Source organism: Pyxicephalus adspersus, chromosome 4 (genome assembly GCF_032062135.1).
Source record: "Pyxicephalus adspersus chromosome 4, UCB_Pads_2.0, whole genome shotgun sequence".
In the NCBI taxonomy this organism is placed as follows: Eukaryota; Metazoa; Chordata; class Amphibia; order Anura; family Pyxicephalidae; genus Pyxicephalus; species Pyxicephalus adspersus.
The window spans coordinates 104,959,091-104,981,355 of record NC_092861.1 but is presented as its reverse complement, the minus strand read 5'-3'; the positions used below and the strand labels follow the sequence as shown (position 1 = coordinate 104,981,355).

General features: G+C 42.0%; 1 protein-coding gene across 1 annotated transcript in view; it reads left to right on the top strand.

Annotated features, from left to right (window-relative positions):
- The window catches only part of QPCT (glutaminyl-peptide cyclotransferase), a 75,559-nt gene that overhangs the window by 2,441 nt on the left and 50,853 nt on the right, over positions 1-22,265 (top strand). The window contains exons 2-3 of the mRNA XM_072409223.1: positions 8-154; positions 18,799-19,080. Coding sequence (XP_072265324.1) covers positions 8-154; positions 18,799-19,080 — 429 coding nt within the window. The remainder of the gene's footprint in view (positions 1-7; positions 155-18,798; positions 19,081-22,265) is intronic.

Sequence of the window (22,265 nt, the reverse complement as noted above, 5' to 3'; positions counted from 1 at the left end):
TGTGCAGAATTCTCATCGGCCTCTGGTTTTGCGTACAGCTGATGTCCGACGTGTTCTATCTCAGACAGACATCCTGGAAATGTGGAAGATGGATTTAAAACCTATTTTAATTGAAAGGGTTCCCGGGTCACCAGGGAGTTTTGCAGTGCGGCAAGTGAGTTTTATTTTTTAAATATTTTTTTTACTCTCTTCTCCTATTGAGGTACACAGCATTCTTGAAAATCTGGGCTATACTTTCTACCAGAAGACTGGACACTGGAAAATTAAAAGGCCAGCTGATATGGTACAACCCTTTCCATTATGATTATGTTATTGCTTATTGTTAGTGTCCTAGGATGGACAACCTTTTTTTTCAGCATGGTAAATATTCCTCTAGTAATCCTTTGCTTTAATCAAGATCCTGAAATTTTCCTCTAGTAGCCTTTTATTATTATCAAGGTTCCACAATCGACAGCTGTTGATGGACTCTTCATCCTTTCCTGCAGCTATGCAGTTTTTTCCAGCATCTGCCTGTTGGATCTGTCTGAGACAGACAGGTTCAGCCTGGAGGTGACCTTCGGACACCAAGTTCTACAAATGTTTCTTTTCTAGATACAGAGCCAAGGCATTGCACAGGCTTACCCAGTCTCTAAAGACTAACAATCTAATGCACATGCCATGCCAGCTATCCAACTGCCATTGCCTTTCTTCTTGGGCCTGTATATTACACACACCTTTGGCAGCCACAACATGTCTGACTTTAACTTGGGTAGGATTACCAATTGCAAGTGGGTGTCACTTTAGCTGTGAGTCCAGTTTACCCCTCCTATTTATATTGGCCCTCTTATCAGAGTGTGTAAGGTGTAGTTGCCTTGTTGACACTGGTCCTCAACTTGCTAAGTCATTGCCCACACTGAAACATTTATTGGAGACCCTAGGACTGTTGCTGAATACACACTTAAACCAAGTCTTCCTTTCTTAGGGGAAGCTTCAGACTATACATTCTCAGGTTCCTAAGATCTATTTAGGGACTGTCTAACTCCCTGACTTTGTGTTGGAGTCATGGGTGTGATAGTGGCTCACTTCAGTGATCCTTTGGCATCTGGCTTCGACATTGGGAAAATTCTTCCTTTTCAAATATAGGATGATCTTTTGGTTTAGTACTTTATTTCTTCCTGAAGTGACAACTACCTGTTGGTCATTCCATATGGGAAAGGGATGGCACCTCAGCTTCTCATTCCACTATTTTGAGGTAGATCTGTAAGAATATTTTCAAGCTTATGTTCCGAAACATAGGGTTTCTCAAAACTCATGCCAGGGCTGTGAGCACCTTCCCCATCAGAAATCAAGTGGTAAAGGATGTTACATAGTCTTCTGGTTCACATAATGTTTCATCCTCTTCTGATGCTAGCTTTGAACATTAAGTTTTACTGTGAGCCCTGATTTTGGACGTCCTAAGTTTCTTAACTCTAAAATTTGTTTATACTATTACTAGTTAATAAAGTTCACATATTTGTGTCAATGTTTATTAGGCAATCTGCCATATTTTTCAATGTTCTGTATCATTTATCACTTTAAAAGGGAAACAAGTATAGCGATGTAAAGAATATGTGTGATAATTACAATTATCACTTCGGAAAAATCAGTTTTACTTTCTTGGAAAGCTAGATGTGCTGGTAAAGTAAGAATCCAACACTTCAAAATCCGTTGAATAGCTGGATCTTTCTGCTGTGTATTGTGGTACTTCACTTCCTTACAGCCACTGGGTCTAAATATTAAAGCTCCCCAAGGCTGGAGAGAATACACTTTCATCGGTAAAGATGGGTGATCCAGCAAACCTGGAATGGATATGGTCCAAATTAATTCCAGGTTTGCTGGATAACCCAGCATCACTGATGAAAATGTATCCTCTTGCCTCTGCAGCTCTGGTGTATAAACATGTCTGTTGTATTGCTGTGTAGCTTGCTGTTTTGTAAAGTGAAAACAGTGAGTGAGAAAATATTTGTAGCCTTCTAGCTCACATCCCCATTATGTTTTTTTTAAATATAGCATTCTAATGAAAGGCCTGAATAAAATGATAACGTTTTAGGTACCTAAACTCAAAAAATTAAGATTTGCTATGGTATAATAAAATTTTAAAAATGCTAATAATACCTGAGCAGTACCCTCGAAAAAGCAACCTTATTACTTCATTTCCTCCAGAAAAAATCAGTGCACTTTCTGGTTTGTGAGTATGCCCGAGTTTGTATATCGTCAGTGTGAGGTCTAAAACACTGCCACCAGAGATTGTACTTTTTGGGAGATTTAGATTGGGATTTGGCAATGTCAGTACTGTGCTGCTCAAAGCTCTCCTCATTGAAAGCTCTGACATGAGGAAGCAAAGCCCTGCCTCTCCCACGATAGTGACCTCTATACAGAGGCACAATGCAGACCATGCCATGGCACAGTAAATGAGTAATAGGGAAAGATCATCTTCAGGGAGACAATACCGTTTAGTACTACAGTGCCCTTTGCCTGCCTTTTTGGGCACAGCTTCTATAGTTAAGTTCTTTAATATGAGTAGTAAGCATAATACACTTTCAAGGTTGCAATGTTTTGGCAAATAATTCAATTCTATATGTTTTCAAATGCCATATAATATTTAAAGACTGTATATAATAATCCAGCAAAATCATGTACCTAGCTTATGCCTACTCCTCTGTTTTATGTCATGCCATGTATCTGGCATGCACTGCTCAGTCGTTTTTCAAAAGAGAACATGGAAACAAGCAGGTAGGTATGTTTTATAGTAGAAGGGACATCACCTCCTTGCAAGGTTTGGGTTGGACCACTTTTGTCTTCAGAACTGTCATAATCCTTTGTTGCAATTGATAAATTCTGAAAGCATTCCTTCTTAAGTATTTTTGGTCCATATACACATAATATATATGTGTGTGTGTGTGTGTGTGTGTGTATATATATATATATATATATATATATACATACATAAAATCAGATCACACAGTTGCTGTGGATTTGTTGTCTGCACATCCATAATGCATCATTTCACCATATCCCAAAGGTGCTCTATTGGCTTGAGATTCGATCAGAGATGATTTTAGCTTTGTAACATGGCACATTGTCCTGCTGAAGGTAGCCATCAAAAAATGGGTACACTACGGTCATAAGGGGATGGCCATAGTCAGTAATAGTACCAAGGTTGGCTATGACATCTCAACAATGCTTACTTAGTACTAAGGTGACCAAAGTGGGCCAAGAGAAGATCCCTTCCACCATCACACCTCCACCACCAGCCCGACCTGTTGATGCAAGGCAGGTTGGATCCATGCTATCATGTTGTTGATGTCAGATTTTGACCCTACCATTCAAATATTGCTTATGAAAATTATTTAAACCCGGAAACTATTTTTTTAGTCTTCTTTTGAACAATTTTGGTGAGTTCGTGTGAATTGTAAACTCAGGTGCCTGTTTTTAGTAGACAGGATGGGCACTCAATGTGGTCTGCGGCTGCTGTAGTCCATCTGCTTAAAGGTTCAATGTATTGTGCATTCAGAGATGTTCTTTTGCATACGTCGTTTGTAAAGAGTTTTTTTTTTTTTTTTTTTAGTTATTATGTTTTATCAGTTGGAATCTCTTGCAATTCTTTGACCTTTGCCATCAACTAGGGATTTTCACCCTGAGAACTGCTGCTCGCTGGATATTTACCCTTTTTTTGGATAATTCTCTGTAAATTGTAGATACTGTTTTGTGTTAAAATGCCAGATCAGTAGTTTCTAAAATTCTTAGACCAGCCTGTCTGACAACAACAGTCATGCCATATTTTAAGTGACTAATGCCTAATTTCAACTTTAGAATGTCATCCTGGCAAAATAAATTAAATTAATCCTGCCATGTGATTGGCTGATTATATATTTGCATTAGCAAGTAGTTGTAGGGGTGTGCCTAATAAAGTGACTGGTGATTGTATTATTTGTTACAATGTGATGGTTGGCCATCACTATGGGATGTTTCTGGTGTCAGTACAGCACTAAGGACATGTTATGTACCACGTACACCAACAAATGTGGATATTTATTGCTAAAGGCGGATTAATAATACCACATATGAAAAATTATTGGGGTGTATATTGCTCACACAAACAACAAAAAGCTGTGTTTTATTGCTGGTACTGCCACCATTAAATCCTATGTAGAGTCTATAAGTAGGTATCTCTGAGCTCCACTTCCACAACAACCTGACCTGTGTGCCTCCGTAAGCCATAAAACATGCCCACTCCTGGGGAAGACTTGGCACCCAAATCCCCTGGTAGAATGTCTAGAGGAGATTCATGCCTTATTGAGGATTTCTTCCAATCCATGAGGGAGATGGTGGAAAAAATGTGTACAGACTGTCCTGGATAAAGGCTGAGAAGAAAAGACTTGCAGTTGTGCACAGTTTGTATGATGAGAGGAGAAAAGCCTGTAGTTGTGCTCAGAGCAGCAAAGGAAAGCATTTTAAAGATTAATTACCTTTGAAATCCCCAAAACTTTATTAAAAACTTGAAACAAAGAATTGGTAGGGAGAAGTTTAATAATGATGACACTTTCAAATGTAGTGGGGGCAGACAAGTGCAGCCAGTGACCTTGAGGTAACAAGATTGAGCCAGAACCACTGCTTTGTATTTCAAGCTGATAAACCCGATGATGCAGATTATGGAGCACCTAGCCCTGGAACAATACCTGTGGTCTTTGCATGCTCTCAGCCCCAGTCTGCTAGGTCCCATCAGTACACATGTGCAGGGTCTGCCTAATGGTGACACCAAGGAAGGAATAGTTGGTGTGCTTCCTACTTTATGGGAGCTTGGTGGCAGATGGCAGGGCAGAAAATAATGTCCAGAGCCCTGGTAGCAGTAGTCCGACTGTCAAGAAACTGCAAGAGACTCCTGGCTGAAGTGGGAACATCTGCAAAGCCTGGGGAGCTGCTAAGGAGCATGCTTGATTCTGTATTGATGGAGACCCATTGGACATGCCTAAGGCAGGTAAAATGATTGCTGAGCCCATATTAATTTATGCAAGTGTAAGTGGAAACCCTTTTGCTAGGGGCAAAGCGACAGCAGAAAATATTCGGCCAGCTTGTGAGATACCTGCAATTTCCGATGTTGCAATTGTAGGGGCAAGGAAAGCTGCAAATCCCGCTTTTAATAAAAAACCTCTACTCTCTTTCAAAAGAAGAAATTTGGTGCAAACAAAATGTATAAAGGAGGGTTCTCCCCCAAGCAGGAACTCAGTAGTTGGTTTGATTTTGAAAATGGGTTTTGATGCTTCTGACTTTTTGTTTTTTTATCCCCTGTATCCAGCAGTGAATGTGATTTATCTTTTGTTAGGCCTTGATGCATTTTGAGAGCGATATAAAGCATATTTTTTAAAGATGATTCAAGCTGGGATGGTCTGGTCCCACACAGTGACCACAGACAAAATTTATTTGGGCCAATTCATTATAACTATTCCAGTTAGAAATGAATTGTTGGTGTGGTTGACCTCAATAAGGAAAGAGCATGATGTTTTACATATGGACGGGAGCATGGAAGGGAAATGTGAGATTAAGAGTGGTAGGGAATGTGGTGCAGCATGTTCCCTCCTCTGTATTCATAGAACGTGATTGCATTGTGGCTTTTTATCCAGGGCATCCTAGGCTGTGCCACAAATGTGGAGAGGGGGTACACATTGCAGAATCGTGTGGTTAGGAAGTGTCAGGGGCTAGAGCATTTAGCAAAGGACTGTAACATCAAGCATGGCTGGAAAGAATATTTTTATGTCAACTGGCCAGAGGTTCTGCACAACCTGGCCTCTGAGGTAGGGGATAATTTGATGCGTATGGACATGGAAGAGGCTGTAGGTGGTGCAGTTAATGAGGCCTAGGCATCTGAAAACATTTCAGTTGAGGGGAGTGTGAATGAGATCGTTCCCCCTTCTGTGTATGTTGATGCGCCCCCCTTCTGTTTCTGCCTCTCCTTCTGTGTCTGTTTCAGTTGTGTCTGAGATGCAAGAGTGTGAGGAAGACTTTAGAAAAACAAAGGTTGGAACAAAGGCTGGAAAAACAAAGGCTGGAAAGTGGGATGAGGAGGAAACTGGCAATTGGCAGGTGGTGGGTAAGAAAAGGGGTAGGAGGAAGAAGTTGGGTGAGGGTGTTGGTGAGGGGAGGTGGCACAGAAAAATAGGTATAAAGCATTGTCTGATGGGGAGGTTAAACTTATGGAGGAATCAGGGGGTCCATCTTTAAAATGGTAGATTGTGTAGATTTAGGGTCAGGGATCAGCTACTTCAATCATTCTGATGGGGGTGCCCACTCCATTGAAGGTTGCCCGCACCAAATCTGTAAGCGCCGGTGACATGGTCTTATTTTTGCTCAAGTTTGATTTATTTTTTGCAGGGGACCTGGCTCAGTTTTCTGGCCAATATCCATCTAGCAAAAAAGGGAGTGGAGGTGCAGTCCTTCCTTCTGGTCTCTTGCAGCTGAGTTGTACAATGGAGTTGCAGTTCTTTTTAAAACAGATAAAATAACTTATCTGTGGAATATTGAAGTAGAAATCGGGAGATGTATGGTCGTAGATGCCTCGGTGTAGAGGCAGGACCTGGGCCTTTAGGCCAAAGGGACTGAGCATGCGTGTGGACACTTTTCTGCTTGGCTCCTGTCCCATGCCTCACACACACTATTATATATCACACCATAGAGCAGCAACATGGGCGATTGCTCACAGCGGAGCGACAGGAAGACAGGGGGAACGCACTTAGCCTGTGAAATCATCGCTTTCTGCAGCCCATCAGGCTCCACAGCAGAGGACATGAAGGAAACCTCCCCCTCCAAGATGGCACCGGCTTCCCCACTTTCCATGCACAGCGCGCCTCTGGCCCTACAGCACAGTTCCTCTTACAGCTCTGATTCCCCTTCTGCTACAGGGGCTCGGAGGGAGAATTTGCAGCCAATGTCCACTTCCAGAATGAGACCACGATCTCTAAGCATTAGTGGAGAGGATGAACCTGCTCACTATACAAGATTTACTGGCTTGTATTGGTAGATTAGAGAACACACTGAAGGAGGAGATAGCCACTCTCCGAAGAGATGTAACTACTCAGCTAAAGGACAAGGAAAAGGCAACAGCTGATTTGCTGGTGCAGGTTATCCAACACACAGAGACTTTAAACTCATTCTGTGTGTTTACAACAGCTCCTGTCACACCCGGATGACCTGGAGAGTTGCAGGTAATTCAACAACTTTCGCCTACGGGGCATTCCGGAAGCTGTCACCCAACAAGATCTGCAACACTCTCCTACACTCATCATCGGATTCTACTAGAGAGCTGGACCGTATTTATCGTGTCGTGGGCCCCAAGAGTCAGGACTTGTTCTGGCCACCAGATTTAATTTGCCAGGTCCATTCCTTTGCAGTTAAAGAATCCATCATGGGAGCAGCGAGGAACCAAGAACCCATCACCTTACAAGGCTCTGAGATACAGCTTCTCCAGGATTTCTCCCGTCATACTCTATTACTCCGCAAAGCACTGAAACCTGTTCTAAATTTGCTACGGCAACAGGAAGAGTCCCACAGATGGGGGCTCCCATTCCAACTCATTTACCACAAAGATGGGAAGGCGGCAATTTTTTGTCACTCGGATTTACCCGCTCTACTGGCCACCTTCGATCTACCTCCAGTGTCCATCTCAGAATGACCGACTACACCTTGCCTAGCCAATGCTTCCTAAGAACCTCAGTGGCTTACCCACACAAGAAAAACACGAAGGCGTCACTTTCCACCCTGCCAAGAGGATACAACTTGACTTAGCTAACACCCAGGGACTAATCCAGGGACTCTCCGGCCATGAGACCCATAGTAAGACTTTAGCAGCCTGAGAGACCATGTTAATGCTGGCCATGCTATATTTGACCATTATATGGTCTGGTGTTTTTTTTTTCTTTCCCTGTTCACAACTCAACATAGGTGGGGTGTGGGATGGGGGGCTCCATCCATGCCGTCACAGTTTTTAGTTTCCCCACCTAGGTTTGTAGGTGTAACCTGAGTATTGACGCCAACTGGTGCTTTAATTCCCTTTGCCAACTCCCTCTTTCCTGGCCCTCCTCTGGGGTCAGAACCCTCCCCCCACACTCAAGTGTCTCCAAACCCTGCCCAGGGTCTCCAAACCCATATTACATCATCCCACTTCTACACCCCAAACACTGATCAGCCCATATCCCCTCCCCGGTAACTCCCTTCCCTCCACTTTATGATTGACAACCATAAATATAGTAGTTGTCACCTTTGTTTTTTATGGAACTAATTAGGTTGGTCACCTTTAATGTTAAAGGTCCTAAAAACATGGCTTTACTATATGAGCTGACTAAGTTAAGGGTTCAGGTGGCACTGATTCAGTAAACTCATTTCAAAAGGATTAAGATTCCTAAACTTTCAAACTGGAAATTTCTGGTGGGTTATCATTGTGGCTCCATGGGCTCTCGCTCGATTGGTGGTGCAGTACCCATTTCTAACAAAGTATCTTGGCATTTTATTGATATGTATCATGACATGGAGGGTAGAGTATTATTTGTGAATGGCCTATTAGAAGATAGACAGGTGACTCTGGTTTCTATATATGCGCACCAGCTAAATCAAAGGGGTTTCCTGGAGGGGGTACCGGAGGGATTGAGGGAGTTCGCAGAAGGCTTACTATTATGCAGAGGTGACTTTACATTTGCTCCAGACTCTGCTCTGGATACATCTAGTGCAGCATCTCAATCCCATGCTACCAAACCAGCTGAAATGATGCATGTAACAAAACCAACTCTTTAATGTTTGGCATTTTTTTCTCTCACCCGCACCATATGTATTCCAGGATAGACCACTTCTGGTTTAGACACATGGACACTTCCCAGGTCTTGCAGTGTATTATAGGTGAGATTGCCTTCTTTGACCATGCTTCGGTTATGCTACGTTGACCTTAGCTTATGCATCTCCTAAGTCCTGGCAATGGAAACTGAATGAGTACATCCTCTCTAACCCGATGGTAGTGGCAAATTTATCCTTTAAATTGAAACACTACTTCCAAATTGAAATACTACTTTCAATCAAATAAATAATTTACCAGACTGTTCACCCAGTTATATGGGAGGCACACAAAACAGCGATGAGGGGTTTGCTCATACAACATAGTTCCAGGATTAGGAGGGAGAGACGAGCTGGAAATGATACATAAGCCAACCTTGTATAAAAAGATGGATTGATTTGACTTTGCTGCCACAAAAATTAGCATCCTTATGTTTGAGTAAGGCCAAAGCCACTTTTATCATGCGCCGCAGATCCTATTATGAGTATGGTGACAATTGTGAAAGCCTCCTAGTAAGGGCACTGAGAGGGCTCAGAGCTAGCACACACATCTCCTTCCTGTCCTCCCATACAGGAGCCAAGGTTTGTTTAGTGAAGGATATTGCAGCCAAATTCAGAGACTGTTATGCTTTCCTATACTGTCTAACCTTAATCAGACCTCTCAGACTGACTAGATTCCAAATTTTAAATATGAGATAAGGAGATACCTCCAGAACCTGGACCTGCCTAATTTATCTGAAATTGACAGGAAAAAACTGGAATCCCCAATTACAGTCGAAGAGTTACAGGCAGCAATAATGCAGACTAAATAGAGGAAAGCACTAAGCTCAGACAGTTTCTTGCTCCCTTACTATAAGACTTTTGCTAAGATTCTGCTTTTAAGTCTCTCACTTCAGATGGGGAGTTACCTAGGGATGCGCCTCGAGCGCTTATTACTGTCATACCCAAGATAGATAGGGACCCCTCTGTGTGCAGTAATAAAGACCCATATCACTCCTAAATCAAGATTAGAAATTATTTACTAAGATCTTAGCCAATAGGATGCAAAGGTAAATTCACAAACCTATTCACTTCAAGTCAAGATCAAGTGGACTTAATGCCATCTAGGGAGGCAAAGGACAACACCTTTTGGGCCATAAATTAGATACATTCTAGATACATGCTTTTTCAATAGGGAGGCCGGCCATGATGTTCTCCACAGATGCAGAAAAAGCTATGTCTGGGCTATTTTTTTTGCGTATATTGGCGGGTCCTCAATAATCAGCTTTTGGACAGCACCGCAGGTTGCCGGGTTGAGATTGGGGAAAAAAACTGTTTTAGGAATCACAAAGACCTGATATTTGCACAGTTACATACTAAGATATTAGGCTGTCATATGCCCCCACACTTATTTTTCTCTTTCATCTGGAAGGGGGCAAAGTCAGGAACTTCTCAGCACCCCCTTGTGAGTATAAAGGATTTTTCCCAATCCTCATTAGTTATCGATCCCCCTAAATCTCTCTCCCAATATATATGTATATATGTATACACAGGTGAAATCTGGTTCCTGGGTGATCAACCCGTATAGCAGAATGATAACGTGAGTGGGACGTGTGGTGGAGCAGAGTATCTTCTCAAATTCCGTCAAACTGTAACTGTGTAACGGGTATGTATTGGTGAAAGAGGTCACAAAGGAGGTCAACTGTCTGTGAGAGCCAGCATAGCAACTTCTGTTATATTAAGAGATACTAAGGGGGGAACCTGACCGTTATGTAGGATGCTCTTAAGGTGGCGATTATCGAGGACAGACCAGGATAAAAAACAAGTCATACCCATGGCTGGCAGGAAAGCTGGGTTCCAGTGTTACCCATTATTATTATTATTATTATTATTATTATTAATAAACAGGATTTATATAGCGCCAACATATTACGCAGCGCTGTACATTAAATAGGGATTGCAAATGACAGACTAATACAGACAGTGATACAGGAGGAGAGGACCCTGCCACGAAGAGCTTACAATCTAGTAGGTGGGGGAATTCCACACACAATAGGATGGGAGATATGTAGTGGTGGGAAGTAGTGGTGGTTTCATTTGACAGAAGAAGACGAGTAGGCAAGTTTTAAATGAGCAGAAAGTAGGAGCAAGCCGAAAAGGGCGAGGAAGACCATTCCAGATAGTTGGAGCAGCTCTAGAGAAGTCTTGTAACCGTGCGTGTGATGAGGTTATGAGTGAGGAATTCTTTTGATTCTCTATTGATTCTCTATTATGAAACCAGTCTATCAATCGGACTAAAACCAATGCCCGCTTATAGGAAGTAATGTCGGGGACACTTACCCCTCCTTTACTCTTAGGTTTAGCCAAGGTACAGAATGCTAATCGGGGGCGCTTCGTGCTCCACGGGAAATGTTGAAAAAGGCTGGGCATTATGCATAAGTAGGTTACTGGTAGGTATAGGGACAGTTTGGAACACATATAGTAACTTTGGCAGTAAATCCATTTTGAGGGTATTGAAACGTGCGAACCAGTTCAGTGATAGGGATGCATATTTCTGGAGGTCTGAGTGTAGTTTATTAGGGGTGTGTAATTATATGAAAAAAGTTTTGAGGGGTCAGAAGTGATCAAAACCGCCAGGTATTTGATCGCCTTGTTGCAAATTCTGAAAAAGGTATTTCTAATAATGGATGACATTTGATTAGCATCCAAAGTATTGGTTAAGATTTCAGGTTTTGATTAATTCACCTTAAAAATACTATTTGAACTGAATTTATCAAATTATTTTAATATAGCTGGTATTGTAATATGCAGGGAGGATATGTATAGGAGATGATCGTCTGCGTGTAATGAGAGTTTGTGGTGGGAGTCCCCTAACATGACCCCTTTGACATCTGGGTTTTAACGCAAAGCCACAGCTAAATGCTTTATAACAAGCGCATAAAGCAATGGGGAATATGGGAAAACCCCTGTCTCATGCCGTTCCGGATTTGAAATAATTTGGATAGGGCACTGTTGACTTGCACTCAAGCTTTTGGTAAGGAATATAGTGCTGAGATTCTCGCAATCTAGTGTTCTAGCTCCTGTTAACTCTAGGAATACATCAGGGGCCATGTTTTGCTTGTGTAAATATTGTAGGGAGCAGACTTGTCAGATATGAGTTTGATGTCTTGTGTTCTAATCTTCTTAAGCCTGGCCCCTTACTTAAAAGCCCCCTAAGAACTGCTTTCATAGCCTCCCACTGTATCGAGGGGGGGGGGGGGGGGGAGTGGTGTCAGAGGAGTGGTCCCTAATGAAATTAGATATTGTGTCTAGTACTGCCTTAGCACAAATCAGGTCTTTGAATAGGGAATCGTTGCACTTCCATGTCCATTCTCTAGGGCCTGCTTGTGGGATTTGAAGGGTTAGTGTCACTGAGGAGTGATTCGACCAAGGACAGGGGTCTATGGATGCGGTCGGGTGTCAGTCTAGTGTCGGGTGACTCACTAACAGATAATCAATGCGCTATAGTCCTTGGATGTCGGATGTAGCGCGGGCCGAAACTCTCGCAGTCTAAGGTCAAGTAATTTGGAGCGGAAAGAGTTTAGCTTGGAGTAGGAAATCGGCGTTTTCCCAGGGGATGTGTTAATGCGGGGTCAAGTGAGAAATATAAGTGACCTCCTACAGTGATAGTACTTTCTGCAATCCCTTTCAAGGTCTCCAGATACTGAGTGATGGCGTGGGCTGTTGGTTTGGTGCATAAAAAAAGGCGATGGTGAACTTCTTATCCCATATGGAGACCTTAAGAATTAAATATCTTCCCCGAGGGTCAGAATGGGAATCTATTATCCGCACTGGCAACGTTTTATGGAAGACTATGGAAACACCTTTAGTTTTAGAGGGGTTAGAGCTGTGTGAACAGATGGGGTATAACGGTTTCTGAGAGATGGGATCCGGTCAGTCTGGTAGTGGGTTTCTCAAAGAAGCAATATTTGCTCTTGCTTTTTGTTGGGCGTATAGTAGTTGTGAGCACTTATTGGGGTTATTAAGGCTCTTGGTGTTGAGAAGTCACCAGACAGGTGAGGTGGGCTAAGTTCTCGCGCGTGGGGTGAAAAACTAAAGTGGGAGAACCCCCCCCCCCCCAAACTTCTGTCCAATAAAGACAGGAGGCCTATGTGGGGAAGTGTCGGTCTATGGCGGGAATAAACAAATCAGATCCAAATCCAACCCGGGGGAATCTATGTAACCAAAATTATACATTAAATCTAACAAGCAGCACATGATGCATCATATATGTAACAATAGAAATGCCGAGAACCAAAAATGGAGCATTCCCGAATGCATTAAAATCCTTCGGGAAGTGGCATCCAAAGTGGAGTTCTTAGTCATTAAAGAGGGTATGTGAATCATGGACAATTTCAACCTCACTGCACACAAATGTCAGTAGGGCCTGAGGCCAACCATGGGAGGGAGGGGGGAGGGGAACTACAGTGGGGTGCATCTATCCACTGGCGACCTCTGATGTAACCTCCCAATATTGTAAATGACCAGAAAATAGCTAGTCTAAAATACGGGAGAGCTTGTGGAGGGCAACGTTAAAAAACCAGATACAAAAACTTGTAGGGCAACAAGAGATACAGGTTCACACAACAAAAAAGAACATAGCTACCAGTAAATGTGGAGTCCAATGGGGCCAGGGGAGCCAACCATGTCTATATTGTTAACTCCAGTGCTGTATTTCCTTTCTGTGGTAAAGTGTTAAAAGTGCTTATTAATAAGTGGGAAAATCGCGTTCCAGGCAATGACTGCAAAAAAGATATACTGCAAAAAATGTAAACCATGAGTTAGCAATTTTCGTTTAGGAACGTTGAGAACAAATGTAAACCTGGGAAGAGCCCCCTTTCCTGGGGCTGGCGGTTCTTTTTGGTGGATAGAGCAGTGTTGATGTGTCTCAGTATGAAAACAATGATCCACTATGGTTGGCTTTCAGCAAGCTGGGGAGCAAGGTAGATATAGTAAAATGTCAGTTGTGCATAGGTAGATGTAAATCCGTTGGTGCATTGGCTCAGTAAACGTAGAGTAAACATCTTCGGTGAGCTTAATTGCATTGTGAGGGAGAGATCGCTTGTTGCGAACTGGAGCCTGCAATGTGCTCTGTGGTTGCATCTGCAGGTGTAGGGAGTGCTGGCGATGAGGGATGTGTCAGGTGGGTGGAAAAGGCCGCAGGAAGGTTCAAGCATGGAGTGGGCATCACTGATGGCCATTTTGGTAAGGGTATAGGAGGAAGCTGTAGATCCACAAGTAATTGAGAAAGATCTGCTGGGGGGCGGAGGATGTGGTTTTTGCCACCTTTGCAGACATTCAGATGGGATGGATACACCCACCTATAGGGGATGTTTCGCTCTTTCAAAACGTTGAGTAATGGTTTGAGGGCTCTCCTGAGATCAAGCGTGAGCTTGGATAGGCCTGGTAGTAGTTGGAGTTGGGCGCCCACGTACTCAATGGACTTTGCATCTCTGGCATCCGCATAATGTCTTCCTTGGTTCTGTAAAAGAGGACCCTGCAAAGCACGTCCCTTGGCCGCTGGAGGTCCTTACTGCATGGGCCCAAGGTTCTATGTACTCGATCTATCTCTAGATTCACATCGGGGGGCATGCCTAGAAGTGATGCAAAAATAGAGCACGCTGGGGAATGGAGTTCAGAGTTTGGAACAGATACTGGCAGGAAATTACAGGCTCCTGATCGGAGAATTTGGGGTGTTAGGCATGGATGGAGGTTGCTTCTATGGTGTTAGTGGTTGCTGTGCTCCTGTGGGCTCTGATTTGCTGGTTATGGGGTGACCGCGCTCCCGCTTCTGTATTTGCAACTGCCGGGATTACTAGAGGCCGCGGCTTTGTGGCCTGGTCCGTTGTGGTGCGGGAACCAGAGGAGAAGAAGCTGGGTAACCCGCTCGCTGCGCTCCCGCTTCTGATGGCACATGGTGGCGCTGGTGGTGCCTTCCTGGTCCCCTTGCCTTTAGGACCCATCTTGAGCTGAGAATGAGGCACTAGTAGTGCTTATATTAGAGGCATTCCCACAGGTTGGCGAGAGCTGAGGTGAAGTATGTCTTAATCGGCCATCAGCCGGCCACGCCCCCACTACTGAGAATTTTATACTTGTTACAAGCACTTGTTGTGGCCCGATCACATATTATTTTGACAGTGGGCCAGAGTAGGTATTTCCAGAGTTCATATGGACATAAGGATATCAGCACAATATATAGACAACCTATGATGTGTATTAACAAAAAGGTCTACATATACATAAAAAAATAGAACAAAAAGATCTGAATGTACATAGGGCAGAGGAGCAGTAAGTACAATTCATTAAAGTATATCTATGACTATAGTATGACTATCCACTATAGTATGACTATCCACTTACACTCAACCTGTGATATATTAGTATCCAAATATCCTCCTCTTGCATTGGGAGAAATGTACTGAAGTCCAATGCCGTGATAACCAATGGGTCAAACTTATGTTGCTTACCTTCATGGTAGCTAACCGGTATAGTAATCCTGCCTGCCTTAATGGACTATACATGCTCATATATTCTTTTTTTGAAAGCTCATTTGGTTTTTCCAATGTGAAAAGCTCCACATGTGCAGTTTTTAAAGTAGTTCAGTGGTCCCCAACCTTTTGAGGCTCACAGACCACTAAAGCACGAACTCCGAATCGCGCATGCGCAGGGAGCCGTGTGTCACTCAAAGGGGAAGAAACTTCCCTCAGAGTGACGTCATAATGCCAGAACCAGCCCACTCCCCCATCACAGGTCTAAGTCCAGAGACACAACCCGACCACCGTCCTGAGCCTGCGATGCATACTGGAGACATGGCCCTCTAGTGGGCCGCATACCGGGGGTTGGAGACCCCTGAAGTAGGTGATCCCTTGTGTGTAGCAGTTAATATGATGGTTTGGACTATTGAGTGCATCGTCCGCATTTAAAGATTCCTTTGATTTAAGCATAGGGTTGTGGTATTTGAAAATGGCTATGCACTAATTGGTCTCTCAAGATGGTGATTTTCTAAAGACAAATTGGGGTTCAGTCTCCGTGAATTTGCGTAAGTGTGGATCATCACTTCATGTGAATACCTCAGTGCTTCTGGCAGTTGGCTTGTAAATCTCTATGTTGAGTGTTGAATCTCATAATAAATCTAGTCTTAGGGGTGTCTAGGGTGGTTGTCTTTTTCTGGGTTCCAAAGAGTAGATTCTGTTTGGGCTTAGGTATTGGCTTAGGTCTGGGCGTCAGGTATGCATATGTAGGTATATGTACAAAAATCCTTTCTGTCGAGTGGGGAAAATGTGGCGTTTTGAAAAGGGGAGAATGATGGAAGGAGCTTGGATGAGGGCATGGAGGAACATCTATGGCAGGTCTTCCTTTTTTAGGGTGAGTGGCTTTTTCTGTCTGTCCTTTTGCGCTCTCATTAGATTGTTATATAGATTGATTTTTGAAAAAGAGCTACATACATGGTGATGGGTTTGTGCTTTGTGGCCTTGCTTAGTATAGTATAGGAGTTTATGTGGAAATTCATTTTGTTGCTCAAAATTAAGAAATCTATATTTGAGTTTGGCATAATGCCTAAATTTTTTTTTTTTATTTATGTATATTATGTAAATATTGCAAGATCTTATGATGAAACAAAATTTACAATCTAAGAGGTGACTTGCTAATTGAATTTAGGCTGTTCATTTACCAAGGGGAATTATCACCTTGCAAGGTATAGCCTAATTAATGTGGTGATAGTTTAATTTACAAAGAATACTCAGTCCTTTCCTCCCTTTTTATATGATTGGATGGTTGAACTTAGGAGAGAATTATTTTATTTACTACGATAAGTGAAATATCCCTTGCAAGTGGATAGCTACGTTTCTTATGCTAACAGCCTTAGTTAAGTTTGCAAATCAACTATTAATAATTGATTATAGTGTTATTAAGTTGTGGTAACTGTAAATCAATATGATCAGTTCCATATACCAGCAAGTTTTCAGCCCTACTTCCTGCTTTACCAGAACGATTAAGTCTTTCAAAGCTCTTTATTGCACAAATTAATATTCATCAAGTTCCCCTTTTTTCATTCTTAGCTACCTATTTGTATCTGAATTTCTAGCAAATGCTTTTCGGAAGAATAACTCCACCCATTGTGTAAAGTTGAGATCACTACGCTTTAGACTTTTTTTACCTTGTATAATCTTCACCTGGTAGCCGAGCTGCATAATAAGCCTTTGTAACATTTAAATTTGCAACATGTTTTTCAAGACATGTTTGAAAACAACACAAAAAAATCTAAACTTTATATTTGAAGGGTCAGGAGGTTACAGTTGTTTTTTTCTGCAGTCCAGGTTTTTATTTTGTTAGTATGATTCTTTGTGTATTTAGTAGTCTAGATCCTTTCTTTTTGTAGCCCCTTTGCCCTGGTCCTAGACCTAAGTGCTGTGTTACTTTTAAAAGCTGGGTGTGTTCCAAAACTTTCCAGAACTGTTTTTGCCCAGACAACTGTAAGTGTCAGTGTTGCATTCAGTCAGAGACTACCGGCACTGCTCATTGTCCAGACCATGCTAAAGGCATGTTCTCCCAAGACCCTCTCAAATGAGGCTTTTTCCAGATTGATTTATTTTATTTTAGATTTTCTTAATCAGACGTGACTCAAAATAATTTTTTTGCGGTGTGTAACCAGTGGGTCTTATTACACTCTAAAGCAGCGGTCGCCAACCCGTGGTCCGCAAGAAAATTTTGGTGGTCCCGGCTCAGGCCGGTGCACCCTCGAGCGGGGTCAGAAGAACGACTCCGCTGGGGGGAAACATTGGCCAGAGCCGTGGACCATGTACCCTGTATGAATCTCAGGCTCAAGGAGGTGGGAGGGTTGTGTCCCTGAACATAACCCTGCCCACTCTCCCATCGCAGGTCTGAGCCTGGGCAGGTTCTGGCATCATGACCCTACTGGCATCATGACGTGCATGCGTGCCCTGGAGCTGGTTGATTTAGTGGTCCTCCTGTCCGAAGAGGTTGGCGACCACTGCTCTAAAGCGGCCTAAATGTGTTTGTTATTCTTGATTTGCAGTATATTACCTGGTCGCATTCTTTTACTAGATATAATTCTTGATGCTTAGTTCATGGTAAACTGTTAAGCAATTTGAGTTTAGGTTCCCTCCTAGTATGCTCAGATGCTACCTTTGAACAGTCATGACCCAGTGTTGCTCCCATTTAAGTAAACCCTGAATAAGTTCATACCAAAGTAACCCTTGATGCTGAATATATTTTAGCATTAGAGGCATTCTTACAAATAGTCTCACTGGGTTTCTCTGTTGAGCACCTAGAGAAAACTCTTACCTCCTGAGTTCTCTGGAGGGACTGGTGGGGATGATCTTGTGGGGAACTGGTTTTGGTAATTCAAATATATTTTCTAGTGGTCTTTGCTTTGTTACCCGTGACTGTGTTGGTCTCCATGCAGGAGGTTCTGACCTTTTCAGTTTTATTTGTTTTCTGTTTGGCTGGGGATTGTTCTGCACATTCCACCTACTGTAGGCATCACTGAATGGACTTTAGTGCTACTGTGTTTCTCTGTGTTTGCATGATTGACTCTGGTGGCTTGTCCCTTACGGTAGTTATAGTTTTATTTCAATCTTTTTATTAAATTTTGAAGAAAAGAAGTGTTTACCAAACACTTTATGATCATGTGAGGATTCCCACTGCTTCTTCTTCTGCTTCATCACCATTTAATTGTTTTTTTTAGACTGTCCAAGCTGAAGGAAATAGTTTTTAGTGCTCCCCTAGTCCTAAAGTGTTTTGCTTTCATTCTGCTTTTGGGTATTTTATATGCAATGATTGTAAACACGTCCACATTCCAGCAGTCAGCTGGCAGGCAAACTTCTTGAGTAAGTGTCAATCCAGGTATACCCTTTTTAAAAAATGTGCTATCCTTTGTAAAAAATTTGTATAATTTGTTAATGTATTCACTTTCTTTATTAACAGCATATAAAGCAAAGACTGCAAAGACTCCAGGCTGGTTGGCATTTAGAAGAGGATTCCTTCCAAAGTCAGACACCTTTTGGATATGTAATGTTCTCCAATGTTATTGCTACTCTGAATCCTACTGCCAAGCGTCATTTAGTCCTTGCCTGCCATTATGATTCAAAATACTTTAGTCCACAGTGGGATGGCAAAGTATTTGTTGGAGCTACTGATTCGGCTGTTCCATGTGCAATGCTGCTAGAGCTAGTACGAGCACTAGATTCTCGTCTTCGACAGTTAAAGGTATGTTTTACCCAGTGCATCAGCTGTGCATTCTGTTTTATTTGTTTAAATTTAAAATTGTTAGTAACCCTGTCACTAACCCAGAGAATTGTTAGTACATACACAGATAAATAAATAAATTAAATTAAAATTATTTTAAATATATTTTGCTTTCCCTAAACCATTTTAATTTTAATGCCATTTTAAAGCAAGGCCATTTTAAATGCCTAAAAAAGCTTTAAAAACACCTAAAAATTCCTATGGCAGAGTGACTCTAAGAGCTACATAAACATTCTGAACAAATGCTTGTAAATGCCTAAAGCCTGCAAAAGCCAACACAAAAAACAGACCCATTTGTTTTAATTTAAACATTTTTTAAAAGGTTTTTGTCAGCATTTACAGGCTGAAAAAAGCTTACTAAGCCTGAAAAAACAGAAGTCTGAACTTACCCTGAGAGTCCAGAATAGACATCTTTAGCACCTGAGATTTCATCTTCTAGTGTTGATAAAACAAATGTCCAAAACGCCAGGATTGTATAACAAACATTTCATTCATATGAATATATTGGACAAGTCGTAGTGGTATATATATATTTATTTAAAATTTTACCAAAATTTACTAGGTTTTGTTTTCAATAAATTTTGGATTTCTATATTTTTTTAAGAATAAAAGTTTTGAAATTTTTTTCAAAAGGAAAAGAAAAAGAAATAACAAGAAATATAAAACCGCAACTTAACGTAACTTAAGGAACAAAGCATAAAGTGTATGCAAACTCACACATGACGACGGGTAATCAGACCAAACCTTATAGTGGCAGCAAATCGTGTCATGAAAGAAAAAACAATTTAGCTGCCACCAATTCATTAAGGAAATACCAGTTAACTTTGTGTTTTACGTGTTTCACAGTAGGGTTGTCTGAGGACCATGCCTTAGCTAGCGTTTGTTTAGCAGAGGTAAACACAAACCCAAAATTAAGAAGCCTAATTTGATGTTTCGTGCAGGTTTTGGATTTCAAGAGTAGTAACGCCTCATATAGGTCGTTCCGCATGGTTCGGCCCAATAGTGTGTACACTAGTTGGTAGACCGCTATCCAAAAGCATCTAATCTTTGGACAAGTCTACCATATGTGGTAATGCGTACCCACTGCACCACAGTGCCTGAAACACAAGTCGCCAATCTGACTGGGACCATGTACTAATGCATAAACAGTTAAAAATTAGCTTCATGAAAGCCAGCGTGAACAACCCCGTTTGCTACAATGTCCTATATCTGTGCCCATTGAGTATCATCTAGCGGCCTGCCAATGTCCTCCTCCCATCCAGTCGCGTACACCAGTTTATCTGACATTTCCGCCTTGAGTAAGGAATTATAAATTAAGGAAATTTTTCCCCTACCCATAGGGTTCCTGTCACATAACCCCTCAAAATTGGTGTACGACAAACGTTTGCTAGTATACTTGAGCAGGGATTGAACATAGTGACAACGCTGCAAGGAGGAAAATACACAAGAGGAAGGAATATCAATTTTGGATTTTAAAAATGCGAAAGACAATACCCCCACTGCCCCTTTAAATCCTTAACTCTACTAACATTGCGAGCCAACCATTCAGTAAAACTGGATAGTACCTCAAAACCTGGCAGTGTTACCCACTATGGTAGCTATGTGGTGACATCAGAGCGCCAGAGTATTTATCATCGTCCCATATTTTCAAGGAGTGTTTTGTGATGGGGCTAGAAACCTTTTTACATAGAGTTGGATGAATCCAGACTGGAGCATCCAACGCTATTGGATACAGTAACTGTGCTTCTAAATCAACCCATAAAAGTTTGTGGGTCTTAGCATGATATGCAGCCAAGGGAGCTAGTTGGGCCGCTCTATATTAGTACAGGATATTAGGCAATGCCAGGCCTCCATAGGCTTTAGGTTTGTACATAATCTGTTTCCCTGGATCCCTGCCACACAAAATCCGAGAACATTGCAAGGAACAGATGATATGTGGTAGTATCGCTATCGGAAGAACCCAAAACAAGTACAGAATTCTGGGAAGAGGCGTCACCTTCAGGCCGGCAATCTCGCCCATCCAAGAAATATGATAGCTCTTCCAAGACTCCAGTGTGGACCTTGTAGTTCCTAAAGTGGAAGCATATTTAGCATCATTCATGGTATCATAGGAGGCCGTTAGATATATACCTAAATATGGCAAATTTAATGATTCCCATTTGTACAGGAAATTATTTTGCAGTTCCTGAGCGAGGGAGATATTAAGTGCCCTAGATTTCGAGTAAATCACTGAAAGACCAGACATTGAGGATAAAACTGATAATAAATTGGTTAGATTTGGTCGGGAAAAAATTTGTTTTGTAAGGACCACATCATCCGCAAAAAAACATACGTGTGGTGATATCCACCAACTTCCAATCCCGAGATATCCAAGGACAATTTAATCATTAACGCCAATGGCTCTATTGCCAAAGCAAACAGTAATGGTGATAGTGGGCAAATCTGACACGTACCCCGGGTGATAGGGAAATTTGCTGAACGAAACCCTGCATACATCACCGTGGCTCTCGGACCCGTATATAGTGCTCTAACCCAACCTAAAAAGTTAGGACCAAAACCCCACACATCAAGAAGGGTGAAAAGATACGACCAAGATACTGTGTCAAAAGCTTTGCGGATGTCAAGAGAGAGCAGCAAAGCAGGTACATTTCTATGTTTAGCCAATTGTATCAAATGAAGCACTCTACTGATGTTATCTCCAGCATGTCTAAACCCAACCTGTTCACCTTGTATCAAAATACTAATTTCTGTGTTCAGGCGTGAAGCCAATATTGTTGCTAACAATTTCACATCCAAATTTAAAAGTGAAATCGGTCTAAATTTTTTCCAGGTACTGTGGTCCTCATTGGGTTTGGGTAACATACAAATGTTTGCCGACAGGGTATCAGGACCAAAGGCCTCGCCCTGTAATAGTTGGTTAAAAAACCTCACTAGCCGAGGGACAAGTAGATCAGAGAATTTCTTATAATACAAAGATAAGAATTCATCTGGCCGCGGTCTCTTATGTGGATTAAGTGCTTTTATGGCTTCTTGAACTTCTGATTGTGTGATAGGAGCTTCCAATGAAGAGTCTAAAGCTGCGTACACACTTGCAATTTTTGTCGTTGGAAAGGATCTTTCACGATCCTTTCCAACGACAAGGTGCT